Below are 14,254 nucleotides of genomic sequence, written 5' to 3'. Positions count from 1 at the left end.
GTGATGGCTGATCTTGCATGACTGGTAGACTCCTTGAGGGCAGGGCCGAGGTGGGATTCCCCTGCGGCTGCCTCAGTGCCACGGTGTAGTGAAGAGAGCAGAGGGCTTTGGGTCGGGCCGGCCTGAGTTTGCATCTCTTCAGCTGTTAGCTGTGGCTTTGGGGCCACTTACTGCACCTCCCCAAGCCTGGGTCGCCCCATCTGGGCAGCGATGGTAGCCACGCAGGGCACACTGGTCACACCCACCACCCACGGGGCTTGCACAGTAGTTGACTGCCGTGCTGAGAATCCGCGCGCGTGAAATACCTGCTGACTGTCATTTCAGGTTTTACTTCTTCTACCAACTGACTGACTCAAACCATACTTTTCTCTGTATTCACATTTGCAGAGTTTATGAAGATGTGGAGATTAGAGAAAACCAGAAACATGTTAACACGTCGGTTCCCAGCAGCACAGCGTATTTCTTAACTCTGTTTTTGTTTTATTAACTATGTCAGATTTGTCTTTGAACTCCTCAGATTCTCAGCGCAGGGCCTGATTCCATAGCAGAAAACCAACACACAGTTCCTAGCAGGGTTGGCTTGTTTGTCCGTGCGTTCAAGGAGAGACCCCAATACGTAGGTTTAAATTGTACACTTAGGTCTTTTTGCAGCCCAAAACTTGATTCTATGGACTTTAGCAACCTTGTCCTGGATTTTAGCAAGTGAGCAAAAGCAAAGTCCTCGGTGATTGGCAGCTGTTGTTGTGGTTGGCTGTGGAGCCTTTTGGTCGAGGGGATGTAAATCAATAAAATATCCAGTTTCTATTGTCTGCCTTCATTTTAAAGAGGGGACTCAGGTCAACTAACCTGGCAGCACCTCCAGCCACCAGCTACTCTGGGGGTCCCGACACACTCAGCTTTGGTCGTGGTCTTCCCCCAGGCCGTCGAGTCCCAGCCCCAGAGCAGAGAGCCCTGAGACGGGACGTAGCAGGCACGTTATCCCTGCTCTGCTGCCGGCTAGGGCAGAGGCCGGGCAAATCGGTTTCGCTTCTAGAGGATGAGAGGCCTCTGGGGTGAACAGTAGTGCTTCAAACTGTCCTGGGAGGCTAGGGCTTCCCCAGTGGCTCAGTGGTATAGAATCCGCCTGCAGTGCAGGAGCCGCAGGAGACATGGGTTCCATCCCTGGATCGGAAAGACCTCCTGGAGGAGGGCATGGCACTGCTCCTCCGTATTCTTGCCTGGAGAATTCCAGGGACAGAGGAGCCTGGTGGGCTACAGGTCCACGGGGTGGCAAAGAGTCGGACATGACTGAAGTGACTTAGCGCGGGAGGCCGTGCAGTATGTTGGAAAGAAAACCGTGTCAGGAGTTGTAGGGCTGCCCTGCGTCTGACTCAGCACCTTGGGACTCACGTCCGTCCCTCTGAGCCTCAGTTTCTCATCTGTAAAGCGAGGCCAGACTGGATGACTTTTTAAGGGCCTTTCTGTCTCTAACCTCCTGTTTAAAACGGGTTCTCGGTGAGGCAAGAGAGGACCGGCATGAAGGCCCTTCTCAAAGCCCCGTTTCTCTCTTTTTTTGTCATTTCCGAACCAGAAAATGACAGATGGCGAGACCTGGACAGGAAGTGCCCCCTTCAGATTGACCAGCCGAGTGCCAGCATCTGGGAGTGCCTGCCGGACAAGTGCCAGGACGGTGCCCTGTGGCACCGGGAGGCGGCCACCACCTGCGCGGTCACCAACTTGATCAAAGACCTCAGCCTCAGCGACCACAACGGACACCCGTCCGCGCCCCCCAGCAAGCGCCAGTGCCGGTCGCTGTCCTTCTCGGACGAGATGGCCAGCTGCCGGACGTCGTGGCGGCCCTTGGGGTCCAAAGTCTGGACGCCGGTGGAGAAGAGGCGCTGCTACAGTGGGGGCAGCGTGCAGCGCTACTCCAATGGGTTCAGCACCATGCAGCGGAGCTCCAGCTTCAGCCTCCCATCCCGCGCCAACATGCTCTCCTCGCCCTACGACCCAGTAGGACTCCACCCGCGGCCCGGCGGCCTGCCTGGCCCGGGGGTGCCGGGCCCGGCCACCTGCGGACAGGCGGGTGACCTCTGGGGCCCCGCGGCGAGCCCCGTGGGCGGCGGCCGGCTGGACATGCAGCGCTCCCTGTCCTGCTCGCATGAGCAGTTCTCCTTTGTGGAGTACTGCCCGCCCTCCGCCAGCAGCACCCCCGCCTCGACGCCAGAGCCGGCCAGGCGCTCGGGCGGGCTGGCCCGCAGCCGCTCCCAGCCCTGCGTCCTTAACGACAAGAAGGTGGGCATCAAGCGGCGGCGCCCCGAGGAGGCACAGGAGCAGAGGCCCTCCCTGGATCTTGCCAAGATGGCACAGGTAAGAGCCCCTCCCTGCCCTGCCCTGAGGAGGTGCTGCAGAAGCCACCAGGGGTGTCTCGGAGCCTCCCTGGATCCCGGTCCAGTCCGGGAAAGGGCAGGGTGCCCTCATCGAAGAGGCCCAGGAAGCTGGTTCATTCCCTCGTTCTTAAAATCTGATACGGTGAAAGATGAAATCAAGCCCCCCACCCGCCACCCTTAAAGCCATTGCCGTTTCAAAGCAGAAGCGCGCTCTGCCGGCACTAGCAGCGCTGGGTGTGCAGGAGCAGAGCCAGGAAGAGGCAGGCGCAGCCTCACAGGCGCTGGGGGCCCCTCCTGGCCCTTCTCAGGGGCCTCCCCCAGGGGCCCCCGTCCCCACAGCTGCCGTAGGAACCACTCGCAAAGGCGGGGTTCAGCGTCACTCAGATCATGCTGATCCCGCGGTCAGGGCGGTAAGTGACGGTTTCAGAGGATGAGAGGACAGGGCCTGGGGGCGGGGGAGGCACGCACTCTTGTGAGTGAGCTGCCGAAAGCGTGCGTCCAGCAAGAAACGGCGCTCACCCTCGCTGCCCCTGGAGGTGTGGCCTCTGGCCACGTGCCCTGTCGCTCGCGCATCATCCTCTGTCTCGGGGCCCTGGCCGCCCTCGCTCGTGCTTGGTCTCGGGTGTTGGTTTGAGTGAGCTGAACTTGGAGTTAATGCACCATCATCAGAACAGCCTCCAAGCCTGAGAGCTGCCTGCATTGGGGAGTCCCGAGGGTCAGATCCCCAGGAGCAGGGCTGGCCCCTCGAGGACAGATGCGTACGGTGGGTTCTGGGTCCAGGGGGTCCTTGCGTGCTCAGGGCCATCTTTTCTAGTCTTATTATCTGAGCTTCAGTCCTGGCTAGGCTTGAGGGAACGGAGACCAGCTTGGTGGTGAGAGGTTGGCCTTGCTCGTGAGCATGTGGCCACGTCCAGACAGGCAGGCTTGACGTGTCCACTCCTTTCCAGGCGGGCCTCACTGCCTTCCTTCAGTTGCCAGTGCTGCCTTTTCTCCAGGCCTCTTCAGCTGAGAATGAAAAATACAGCTTCTGTTGATGGCATTTCCTCCTTTCTCCCTTAGTCCTCTGTCCCAATCTATAGGTCCCCACCCCAAAAAAGAAGAGAGGCAGGTGTCTCAGGTCCAGAGCCCCCGCCTGGCCCCCAGGTCCACTCTTTCTGGCCACCTTTGTCCGAGAGCCCAGGCCCTGGCTCTGGACCAATGGGTGGTGCCTGCCTTTCTCTGTGCCCATGGGGGTCGCCTGGGGAGGACCCCGCAGGACCCCCGCCCCCAGCCCTCCCATCGCCGCTTTCCCTTCCTCCCTGCCGCTGCTCCAGGTGAGTCCGAGCTGGTCAGCGATCTAACACATTCATTCAAGTTGGACAGGCAAGTGGAATTTTCCTTCCTGGAGAAATGTAAATAGGTAAAAATGCTGGAAAGGTGACAGATTTGGGCAAAGAAAATCTTCTGAAGAAAATCCAGAGCCACGAGTTCTGGGTGTGATAAAACGGCTTCAGTTAAATTTTTAATGCTGAGCTTATTTTATTAGCTAATAAGCTAGATAGGTAATAAAAACAATGTACATGTGTTATTATATTTTACTGGCCACAAATTGGAATAACACCACGGGCATCATCGGAGACATTTCCCGCCCTCACTCGGGTAGAAACCGTTTAAAAATACATTGTTTGGTGGGGCCGTGCCCAGATGTATAGATTGCTTCATCGGCTCCAGGCAGGCCTCCAAGATCCTGAGGAGGCTGCCCTCTGTCCGCCTGTCTTTCCCCAGCCAAGGCCTGGGGAGGGCAGAGTCCAGGGAAAGCAGAGAACGGGCCCCTGGGAGGCATGTGGGCCTAAGGGCTGCAGCCAGAGGCCTGGAGACGGATGGGCCCAAGCAGCCCCCCCCCCCAGCAAGCCTCTGGACCCGGCCGGCCCTCTTCCTGTGGGGTGGCGCCTGCTTCGACTCCCCCACCGGATGATTCATGGCCCTGGAAAGTGGGCCTTGCTCCTCTGGGAACCTCAAAACGCCAGGCCCAGGGCCACCTCTGTGCATCTGAAGAGCCTCGGATGCAGTCTGGAGCGTGTGGGACCCCTGTGCCTGGTACCCTGTGAGCCGGTGTCGCTGGCGCGGGACTTCCTGCCCCCAGACTCTGTCCTCCGCGTGGGCTTCCGGCATCAGTAGCCACCGGGGAGGGCGTCCTGTGCCAAGGGTCAGCGCTACTCTGCATGTCCTGCTGGCATTCCCTCCGCTGGACCTCAGACTCTCTCGTGGGTCTTTGGATCTTGGTTTGTATGTTTGTCTACCTGGCGGGAGGGGTTCCAGGTGAGCTTCGTCCTCCAGGAGCCCCTGTGTGCGTGGGCTCTGGGCCCAGGTGCTTGAGAGACTCGGTCTGCAGGTGCAAAGTGAATGCGCTTTGGTTGGACCTCTGGGATGACGGGCAGCTCTGAGAAGCCGTGGCCTCCCCCAACCCAGCAGCGCTGACCAGGGCTGGGACCTTCCCCAGGGTCCGTGTGTAAGCCCCCAGGGGCACCCCAGAGCCTCTCCAGACTGCTGGTGGAAAAAGGACCAGGGAGAGACCCCGAGAGAGGCAGGCAGGTGAAGAGACCAAACGCTCTGAGGTCCGGGGCTGCCTCATGCCCACAGGGAGCCAGGGAGCTGTGGGTGGGCCCCGCTCCAAGGGGCAGGCTCTCAGCTGGAAGCCTGGGGCATGAGGGTAGGTGTGATCTCGGGCTGGGGTACCCCTGGAAACAGGCCCTTCTGGAGCACGGTATTCCCCTTTAGGTCCTCACTTGGCTGGGCGGGGGACACTGATAAATCAGACAGCCTCAGAGATGGGGCAGAAGGCTGGTGGCCCCGGGAAAAGTGCTTCACATCTCTGTATAGCAGATAAATACTGTGCCGACCCCCGCCATCAACGTAGGACTGCTGGGAGGAACAGGAAATCACGTGTGTGCACGTGTGTAAGTGTGTTGAGTAGATGTGTCCATGTGTCTGTGTGTGTATATGTATGTTTGTAGCTTATGTATGGAGGTCTGTGTATAAAGGTCTGTGTGTGTCTGATTATCTGTTGACATGTGTGTGTGACTCCGTTTACACGTACATCACCCGTGCTCTGCCCCCCGCCCCCCACCGCCGGGGAGCTGACGGATGCTGACCGTTGTCATAGTGGGGGTCCCAGGGCTCGCTCTGGGCATCTCCAGGGGCAGAATCCGGCCCTGAGGGTGATGTTCTGCAGACTCCCCTCTTCATTCGTCCATCTCTTTCCTTCTGTTTTCAGTCCTGGCCACTCACTCCTTGTCGATTCCTCTTCTTGCCTCATCCTTGGCTTCTGGAAACGGGAAGGAGGCCTGGCCTGCAGCTGCGTTCCACTTGCAGTGGGCTCCGCGAGGGGGGCCAGGGGTCGTGAGAGGGGACAGAATCCGAATCTCCACCTGCCCGAGGAGGCTGGTCGGTGCGAGCATCCTTGTCACGTCTGTCACCGGGGAACCAGGATGGAGGGACTGCGGGAGCCCGCCGGGCGCCCCTGCCCACCCAGCCGGGGTGCGGGCACAGCGGTGCAGCTGGCGGCAACGGTGGCTGGGCCCCCACAGCAGTGGGGTGGGCGTGGGGCGGGGCGGATGGCAACTGCTTTCAAATTGTCTTTGCTGCGTCTTTTTTTTTTTAAATTCTGAATATAATTTTTTTAACTTTTGATTTTGCATTGGAGTGTTACCAGTTAACAGCGTTGTGCTCGTCTCCTGCGCACGGCAAGGTGACTCAGCCATACATATCCACGTGTCTCTGCTGCTTAAAACCTGCATGCCCCGCTCTCGGGCGGGGGAGCTGGTCCTGAGTAGGGGAGGGTGACTGCGGGGAGGAGGCCCTGGGGGGCGGATGACGCAAGGACCTGGCCCAGAAAGGCCGTCTCTCCCTCGAACTGCAACTGCAGCCGCTCTGTCCACAGAGTGAGAGGCTCAGAGGCAGCCGTGCCAGGTCTGACCCTTTCCTCGACCTCCCCGAGCCGCTTTCCTCGGGCCCCTGCAGCCTGGTGTTTCATATGAAGCCTCAGCCTCCCTTTTGCAAAATGGCAGCGTGTGCCAAGGAAGGCAGGGCCCAGCCTGAACATGTGAGTTGTGTATTAGCGGGACTTTCACTGACAGGATTATTAGCGCCTGCTTTTTTTGAAACTTGGTCTGACCGCCCAGCATTGGTTGACCCCCAGCAAGCCCTGGGCTCCGCACGGCCACTCAGACCTGGATCAGGTATGTGAGTGTGCGTAAGTCGCTTCAGTCGTGTCTGACTCTCTGTGACCCCACGGACCATGGCGTGCCAGGCTCCTCTGTCCATGGGATTCTCCAGGCAAGAATCCGGGAGCGGGGTTGGCATTTAAAAGCACAGTTAAAGATGACCCGCCGAACGCTGTGCCCTGGGTGGGTGTCACAGGCCCTGCCGTGTTTTTTAAGTCCAAGCTGGTCATCTTGAAAGAGCAACAAATTGTATTTCTCACAGTGCCTCCAACAGAAGGGAGACGCTTGTGAGGAGGGGTCCGGGGGTTGGAACAGAGGTTTGATTGATCGCAGCTGCCCACACGCTGTGGGCCCGCACCTCCCAGCACAGGCCTCTGAACAGGCAGCAACTGTTGTGTTAGCAGATGTTGGAGGGGCCTGTGAAAGCTGGCCAGGGGGAAGTTTGGGGTAAGAAAGAAGCCTGAGTTGGAAGCTATGCTGAGAGCCGGGGCCCGCAGACGGGTCCAGGAGGGCGGGTTGGCCAGGGCCGCGTGGGCTCTGACGTGGGAGGGCTTGATGCGGGAAGTTGCCCGAAGGGTCATCTCAGAGGCTCGTTGATAGCTCGTGCCACTCTGCTGGCAAGGTCCCTGGGCAAGGCAGCTCCTGGCTGGCCCCCTGCCCCTCTTCTGTATGTGGTGGGACCTCCTTTCCCAAGGGGTGGCCCTCACCCCACCTGCCGCACTCCCTTCTTGCTCGGGCCGCCTGGCAGCTGCAGACCAGCTGGGCTTTGTCTTGGCAGGGTCCCTGGGCCCAGGCCGGGTTGCCCAGGCCTTTATGGCCCTCTGCCCCCTCTGCCAGGGGCGGCCACCTCCCTGGCTCCAGCTTCCTGCCACGTTGCACCCTCAGCACCCTTCCTGACAGCCTGGGGAACCCTGCAGACGGTAGGCAGAGGAATTCAGAGGTGGGTCGCCCTCTGTAATGCAGAATGCAGACAGGTGCGAAGATCTTAGAGGAACGGTCATGGGAAGCCCTGGGATTCCAACTGAGATGAAATAAACGCTAAATAAGAGGAAAGGCCTGGGAACTCCCTGGCAGTCGGTGGTTAGGACTTGGTGCTTTCTCTGCCATGGCCCAGGTTCAATCCCCGGTCAGGGAGCTAAGATCCTGCCAGCCGCGTGGCATGGCCAAAATTTTTTTTAAAAAGCCAAGCCAAAACCCACTGTGGATGCATAGGAATGGTTGCTTCTGACGAGGGAACAGGCTGGGCCTGAACAGAGGAAGAGGTCCCTTGAGACCCGGGCTGTCAGAATGACGGTGCCCAGGGTGGCAGCTCCTGCTGTGCCCAGGACGGGCATCGCCGGCCAGGCAGGCTGTCCCTCCGGTTGAACTCACAGGCCATCTAGAATCTTCCCCCGCAGCGGTCTTTGCAGCCACTGCTAGCTGATTCTCCACCTCTGCCCTTGTCCACTCCTTGCTGAGAGTCAGGAGAGAGTGGTGAATTGCTGAAAGCCACGTGGCTCTCTGGAGGAGGCTGGGAAGGCCAGGTTCGGGGCTCTTCCTGTGGCGCAATCTGCCCCCAGGCGCCCTTCCCCGGTGGCTCACGCTCATGGACGCAGAGGCCATGGAGATGAAGCTAGGAGCTCTGGGGTCAGGGGGGGCTTGGCTCCCTATTCCATCCCTTGTTTGAGCTCTTGGTGCCCTTGGGCGGGTCACCTCTGTAAGCCTCCGTTTTGGTGTCTGGAAAGCATGGGAATGACCGTTCCGTTTCCCATGGGTTTGGATGGGACTCTGGTGGTGTGGGTCCAGCCAGGGCAATGCTGTAACAGCGGAGCCGCTCCCCGCAGCCTGCCTCCAGACGAGAGCCAGGCTCGCCACCCCTGGCACAGGGGTGCTGTGACCCCGTGGCCTGGAACAGGGAGAGGCCAGGGCGACCAGTTTCAGCTCTCTCTAGTCCTTCTTTCCTCTCCGAAACACCGCAGTCCTTCTTTTCTCTCCAAAAAAACCCAAAAGGGGTTCTCAGAATTTGAGGAAACCCCCTGGATCCCTCCTGTGTCCCCAGGCACAGCCACCAGGTTGCATAAGCAATCTGCTTAAGGTCACTCAGATCAGGGCCGAGTGTTGACACAATAGCTTTGATCTCCCGGGGAAAAGAAAAATAGAAGGAGTTCAACTGGGGACATGCCAGGGAGGCAGCTTCTAATGCCACTTGGTGATTTTCCATGCTTTAATCAAGGACCTCGCTGAGCTGAAGGGTGTTTGAGGCGACAAAACTCTAGGGGGTTCGCTGGGGTTGGGAGGGGTGGCCCACTGCATAAGCCAGGGGCCCAGACGAGCCAGATGAGCTCTGGGTGCCCTCGCCTTGCCGGGCCCTGCTCTGGTGCCAGGCGCGGAGGTGGCCGCCCCGCCTTCAGGAGGCCAGAGCCTGTGGGCAGGTGGAAAGCACATCCGAGGACATCTCCCCATCCCGCTTGGTGAGAAACGTCTGGAAAACGTCTCACACATGGTGCCGGGCATTTCCCAGGGAGCTTCCTGCGCACGGCGGTCCCTGCTCAGTGGGCCAAGCCCTGTGTCGGGCAGCAAGTGAACGACCAGGAGCCCAGCGCGGCATGGCGTCAGCGCCCTGTCCAGGTTACTGCACGTGCTGGGCCGTCTCTGGGGGTATTTAAAGGGGCCAGGCTTCTAGCATGTTCTCTCAGTGCCTTGGAATCGGGTGAGCAGGGCCATAAGCCGTGAGGCGGCCCTGCCGGTGTGCGCACAGGGGCTACTAGCAGAAGTGCATGTGCAAAGGTTGGAGTCAGGAAGGGGTGGGGAGGAGCCCAGAGTGCCCGGAGCAGGACCAGGTGGACAGGGGACCGGAGCATAGGGGGGCCTTCTTGGTAGGTCCTCTGAAGATGCTTGTCTTTTATTCTGAGTGCTGTGAGGGGAGCCTTAGAGAGTTTTAAGCAGGGGAGTAACAGCCCCCCGTCCCTAAGCTCCTGGTGGCAGGGAGCAGCGTGGACTTAGGGGTGGGGCCGGCTGTTGGCAGGCATGCCAGTGTGGACCAGCGTGGAGACACGCCTCCTTGTAAGGGGTGCAAACATCCCAGAGGTACGGCCAGCAGGCCCAGCCAGGGGATCGATCTTGCATTAGCGTCCAAGTCACCGTGGTCACAGACCTCACTCAGTGGGCCGAGCATCCATCACCTTAATCCCCAACGATAACGTTCCTTAAGCTGCTGCATTCAGAGTTGGCTGGCGGTAAGGCCCTTGTGTTATCCCGCCTAGAGCCCTCGCTTTGCCTGTATTTCTCCGTGATCTTCCCTCAGTAGCAGTGACGGGTAGCTGATCCCTGTGATTCGCTTTGTTTCCACACATGTCCTTGGAGCCATCCTGCCCCTGGCCCTTTACGCATCAGGCTCCCTCTGCCGTCCCCGGGAGCTCGGTTCCTACCCTTCCCATCACCCCTGCCTCCAGCCTCCATCTCCTTTGCTGAAGAGTCCCTGGTCTTGTCCACTTCTCTGAGTCTTCTCTCCTGGACTCGGCTGGGCGACTCGGGGCCACAGGACGTCTGCCAGCAGCCCTGCAGGCTCGTCCTGCTGGGTCGCATTTCAGGGGTGCCACATTGGGTCTGTTTACATTGGCCGGGGCAGCATCTCTGGAAAAGGAGAACCTACTAACACAGCCCAGGGAGCCCCGCGCAGCCTGGAAGGATGCAGGGGAAGGGGCTGCTTGACAGAAACCCGGAAGCATTCCAGCGTTCCCGTCCTATTCCTGGCTCCTCATCGGGAATGTCGGGGTCACACCCCCGGGAAGGTGCTCCACGCCCTCGGTGAGCCGGTGGGTCAGCCCCCAGGAGGGCCAGAGACCAGGAAGCAGGGAGCCATGTCCCTGAGACGGACGTGATTAATTACGAGCCGACGTGCCTGCCGCCTGCCCGTGGCTTCATCCTGTACAGGCTGCTGGCTTACGTGCGGACTCGGGTCGGATGAAGTTAGTCCCTTTGGTAACACAGTCCTCGATTGTCCTCAAACATGGCATTGACCTAGACTCCCTCTAAAATTTTGTGGAATCAGCTGTCCTGAGTTCCTGCCCTCTTCTTGCAGCCTCAGGCCCCCATCGAGAACTCCAGAAAGCGAATGCCATGCAAGAGGGCCAGTCCTGCGCTATGTCCCCGAGCTGGCAGGAACTGGGTTTTGCCTGGACTCGGGAGTGGGTGTTAATTGCCTATTTATGGCGAGAAGATTAACAATGCCTCCTTTGAAAGTTAGGCATAGTAGAACCCTTGGATAATTCCTGCTGGGGAGGGAGAAGGGTGGCTTTTTTTTTTCCCCTGCCTTGGAAAACAAAAGGAATGGTTGGTTCCAAAACATAACGAATCACCACGAGCTTCCTCTGTGAGCAGTAGCAGTGAGCTCACATCGCCATATGTCACTGAAGGCCACCAGGCCCAGCCCCCTTCGCTGAAACAGTGCAGGGGCCTGTCCTGCATTTAATCTCCGTTGACTGGGTGGTGGCTGTGGCGGGGCTGGGGGGCGGGGAGCGCTGCAGCTGTTTCCTTTCCAGAGCCCTGTGCCTGGGGAATGTGCCAGGCTGCCTGGATTAGCTGGGACCCTCTGCAGGGGGCGGAAACCACCCCATGGGTTGGAGAGTTTGGTATGGACGATGGTTAGGCAGGTTCCTGAAGACCAAGGAGGGGAGATACTCCCACGGGTGAGGGCCACAGCGGGAGGGGCTGCCCTTGGGAGGGTGGGGCTCGGCAGTGGGGTCCGCAGGCCCACTGGGGCTGAGGACGGGAGGGCCGTGAAGTGGGTTCCGTGAACATTGGGAAAGCTGCAAACTGGAAGCAAGTGCTGTGCGTGGACCAGACGCTCCCGAGGGGTGAGGAGCAGAGGCGGCCGCAGGAAGCAGGCGAAGTGATGCGCCTCCTCCAGCCTCGAGGGCTCCCCCAGCCCACCCGTGGGCACAGCCTCTGGCGGGGGGCACAGATGGCAGAGCCCCTCCCCTGGGGCAGAGTGCAGAATGGGAGAGGGCCTGGAGCTGACCCTTGGTGTGGGGCAGAGGGGCTCGCCATCCTAGGGCCTGGCCGTGGGCAGACTGTGCAGACCCAGGCAAGCCCTGTGCCCTCGGTGCCATCGGCGTCCTCGGCCACAGGAGCTAGGGGCCTGCCCCGTTCTCTTCTTCACTCTGCACCACCCTTGTCTGCACTCAGAGACGCTTCTCTGGGGAACTGCTGGGCGCCTGGCACTCAGGATGAAGTCCAGGGGCGTTTTCTGCAAGATGCACACCGTTTGACTTTTGTATCAGCTACTGTCAAGAAAGGGGGTGGATAAGACACAAGCAACTTAGCACGGACTCCCTGGACATGAGTTTGAGCAAACTCCTGGAGACGGTAGAGGACAGAGGAGCCTGGCGTGCCGCAGTCCGTGGGATCACAAAGAGTCGGACACGACTGAGCGAAAACAACAATAAGCCAGCACGCGATAGGCAAGATAATTTCCGATGGCAATGTGTGCTGCCAAGCAACTTGAGCAGGCTGGTGTGGTTTGGAACGCCAGGTGGGAGAGAGGAGGTGGAAGGGGCGGCCTCTGGTTGGAGGGATGGGGAGGCCCCCCAATCTTGAGGAGGTGACCGGATGGGGGGACGCCTTCAGCTCCCACATCTTCACCCACAAGCCTAGCTGAGGCCCTGGGGAGCCAGGTCTGCTGCCTCATCAGACCGGCGTGTGTCCGTAGCAGGAATAGAAGGGAGTTCATCGTTCTGACCCACCACCACCGCCACCCACCCGCTCCTGGGGTGTGGTCCTTTATACACTCGGAAGGGTTCCTCTCCTTCCTCTTCAGGGAAAAAAATTGAGTGTGGGCTGCCTGCTCACCTGCCAAGTTGGGAGACCACTGATGGCTGCCCTGGTCACTCTTCGGCCCCCACGACCCGTGGGCAAGACCTCCCCAAAGGGCCCCTGCCAAGGGTGGGTCCTGCCAGCCCTTGCCAGCCAGGATCCTGGGTGAGGCCGGGACCCAGGCTAGGCTTTGGGTTCCCTGCAGGTGGGGTGGGGGTGGTGATGTATGGCCCAGGGCCTCAGGACTTTCTCAGGAAGCATGGCTGTTCCTTGTCTAATCCACTAGGCTCACACAGGGATGGAGGAACCTCGATGTTCTGATGTCATCCCGTCTCAACAGACTCATCCTCCCAGCCCTTGGGCAGACAGGCTTTGCATTTCTTTCTTTCTTTTTTTACGTTTGCCCGTACCATGCAGCCAAAAGGGCAAACTCTCTGGGAGTTTGCTCCAACTCACGTCTGTCGAGTCGGTGTTAAATCGCTTGCATATTATCCATCCCCTTTCTCGACAGCTGATCCGAAAGTGACCGTGGTGAGTGTGGGATCTTAGTTCCCCAACCAGGGATCAAACCCTCGTCCCCTGCATTGGAAACACAGAGTCTTAACCACTGGACCACCAGGAACGTCCCAGCTTTGTCTTCTCGAGTTGTGAGTTTTCTGGCTGGAAAACCAGGGCACCGAGGTTTCAGCACCAGGGCCTCCCTCAGAGGCTGTTTCCACTCTGCCCGAGGACTGCAGCACAGCTGTTGTGATCCTTCCACAGTATCGGGATCCATATCCTTCTTCGGTGCAGGGCTGGAGCACACGGGAGACAGGCCCTCGGTCTGGCTCAGCCGTGCCCAGGGGAGGTCCTGCAGGTGGACCCATCTCCAGTCTGAAAGCGTCCTCTTAGCACCCGAAGCAGAGCCTTCGTTACCTGTTCCTGAGATTTGCTGGGGGATCTCTAAGCCCTTGGCCATTGCCACCCCCTCATCCCCAGAGTGACTCGTCTCCTGGGAAGGGCGGGCGTGGCGGCCAGTCCTGCACTTGCCCCAGCCCCGGGCCTGGCCGGCATGCCCTCTGACCCCCAGCCAGGCTGTCCTGGACACAGGCCCCTGGCCACTCCTCTCCCATCCCTCCTGGAGTCTCACTCACCCTCTGAAATGGTGGGCAGGCCTGGACGTGGAGAGAAGGGGCCTGAGAAATGGGCCTTCTGTGTCCCGGAAGGGAGGTTCCCGGCAAACCCCTTCCTGAAATGACTTGGCGAACAAGGTGCAAGGTGACCTTGAGGGTTTGCTGTGCTGATGGCCCAACCAGGCAGGGGCTGTGCTCACACTCACATAAGGGGCTCTTCTCGCCTCATCACCCTGATTCCTTGTCTGCCCCTTTCTCATGTGGGCACCCCGGGAAGGTCCCGAGACCAGGGCAGGGCCCTCATGGGCATCCTGGGTCTTCTCCCATCACGTGTCCCCTCTGGAAGGACGGGTCCCCGCTGGGACCCAGGGCCGGGCCCGCACACCCTCCGACTACCCCTCGGTAGTTGGAACAAGCTTTAAACAGGCCTGATCCACCTGGAGAAGTTCCATCTCACGTTAATCTGGAACAGTCTTGAACAATGGAAGTTTCCAAGAATTGATGGCAGATAGAAACGGAACAAGTACGCAGGCTGGGGAGCCAGCAACAGAGAAGACCCTTTTTTGTTGGGTTTAGAGCCAGCCCGGGCAGGTGTGGCACCGGCAGCATGTTGGGGGTGAGCATTGCAGCCGAGGTAGGCTGATTATGCAGCATTAACTGTTTGGTGAGAGGAGGGCCATGGTGTCTGAGACGATGTGAGGTTGATTGTGTCACTCAGCAGAGACAGCAGAACTTCAGCATGATGCACGCAGGGAGCCCGTGAGCAAACACTGTGCCC

General features: G+C 59.4%; 1 protein-coding gene across 2 annotated transcripts in view; it reads left to right on the top strand.

Moving 5' to 3' along the window:
* FAM53B (family with sequence similarity 53 member B) overlaps window positions 1-14,254 on the top strand; it is a 113,418-nt gene that overhangs the window by 55,426 nt on the left and 43,738 nt on the right. Inside the window, exons 4-5 of one of the 2 annotated variants that reach the window (XR_006547852.2) lie at window positions 1,571-2,349; window positions 5,623-6,450. Coding sequence is in view for 1 of the 2 variants with exons in the window: in XM_025274434.3 (XP_025130219.3) it covers window positions 1,571-2,349 (779 nt within the window). In the remaining variant the exon portion in view is untranslated. The remainder of the gene's footprint in view (window positions 1-1,570; window positions 2,350-5,622; window positions 6,451-14,254) is intronic. The other variant, XM_025274434.3, reaches the window with a different exon arrangement.

Source organism: Bubalus bubalis, chromosome 23, assembly GCF_019923935.1.
Source record: "Bubalus bubalis isolate 160015118507 breed Murrah chromosome 23, NDDB_SH_1, whole genome shotgun sequence".
In the NCBI taxonomy this organism is placed as follows: domain Eukaryota; kingdom Metazoa; phylum Chordata; class Mammalia; order Artiodactyla; family Bovidae; genus Bubalus; species Bubalus bubalis.
The sequence above is the reverse complement of the archived record's forward strand: the minus strand, read 5'-3'. Positions and strand labels throughout refer to the sequence as shown.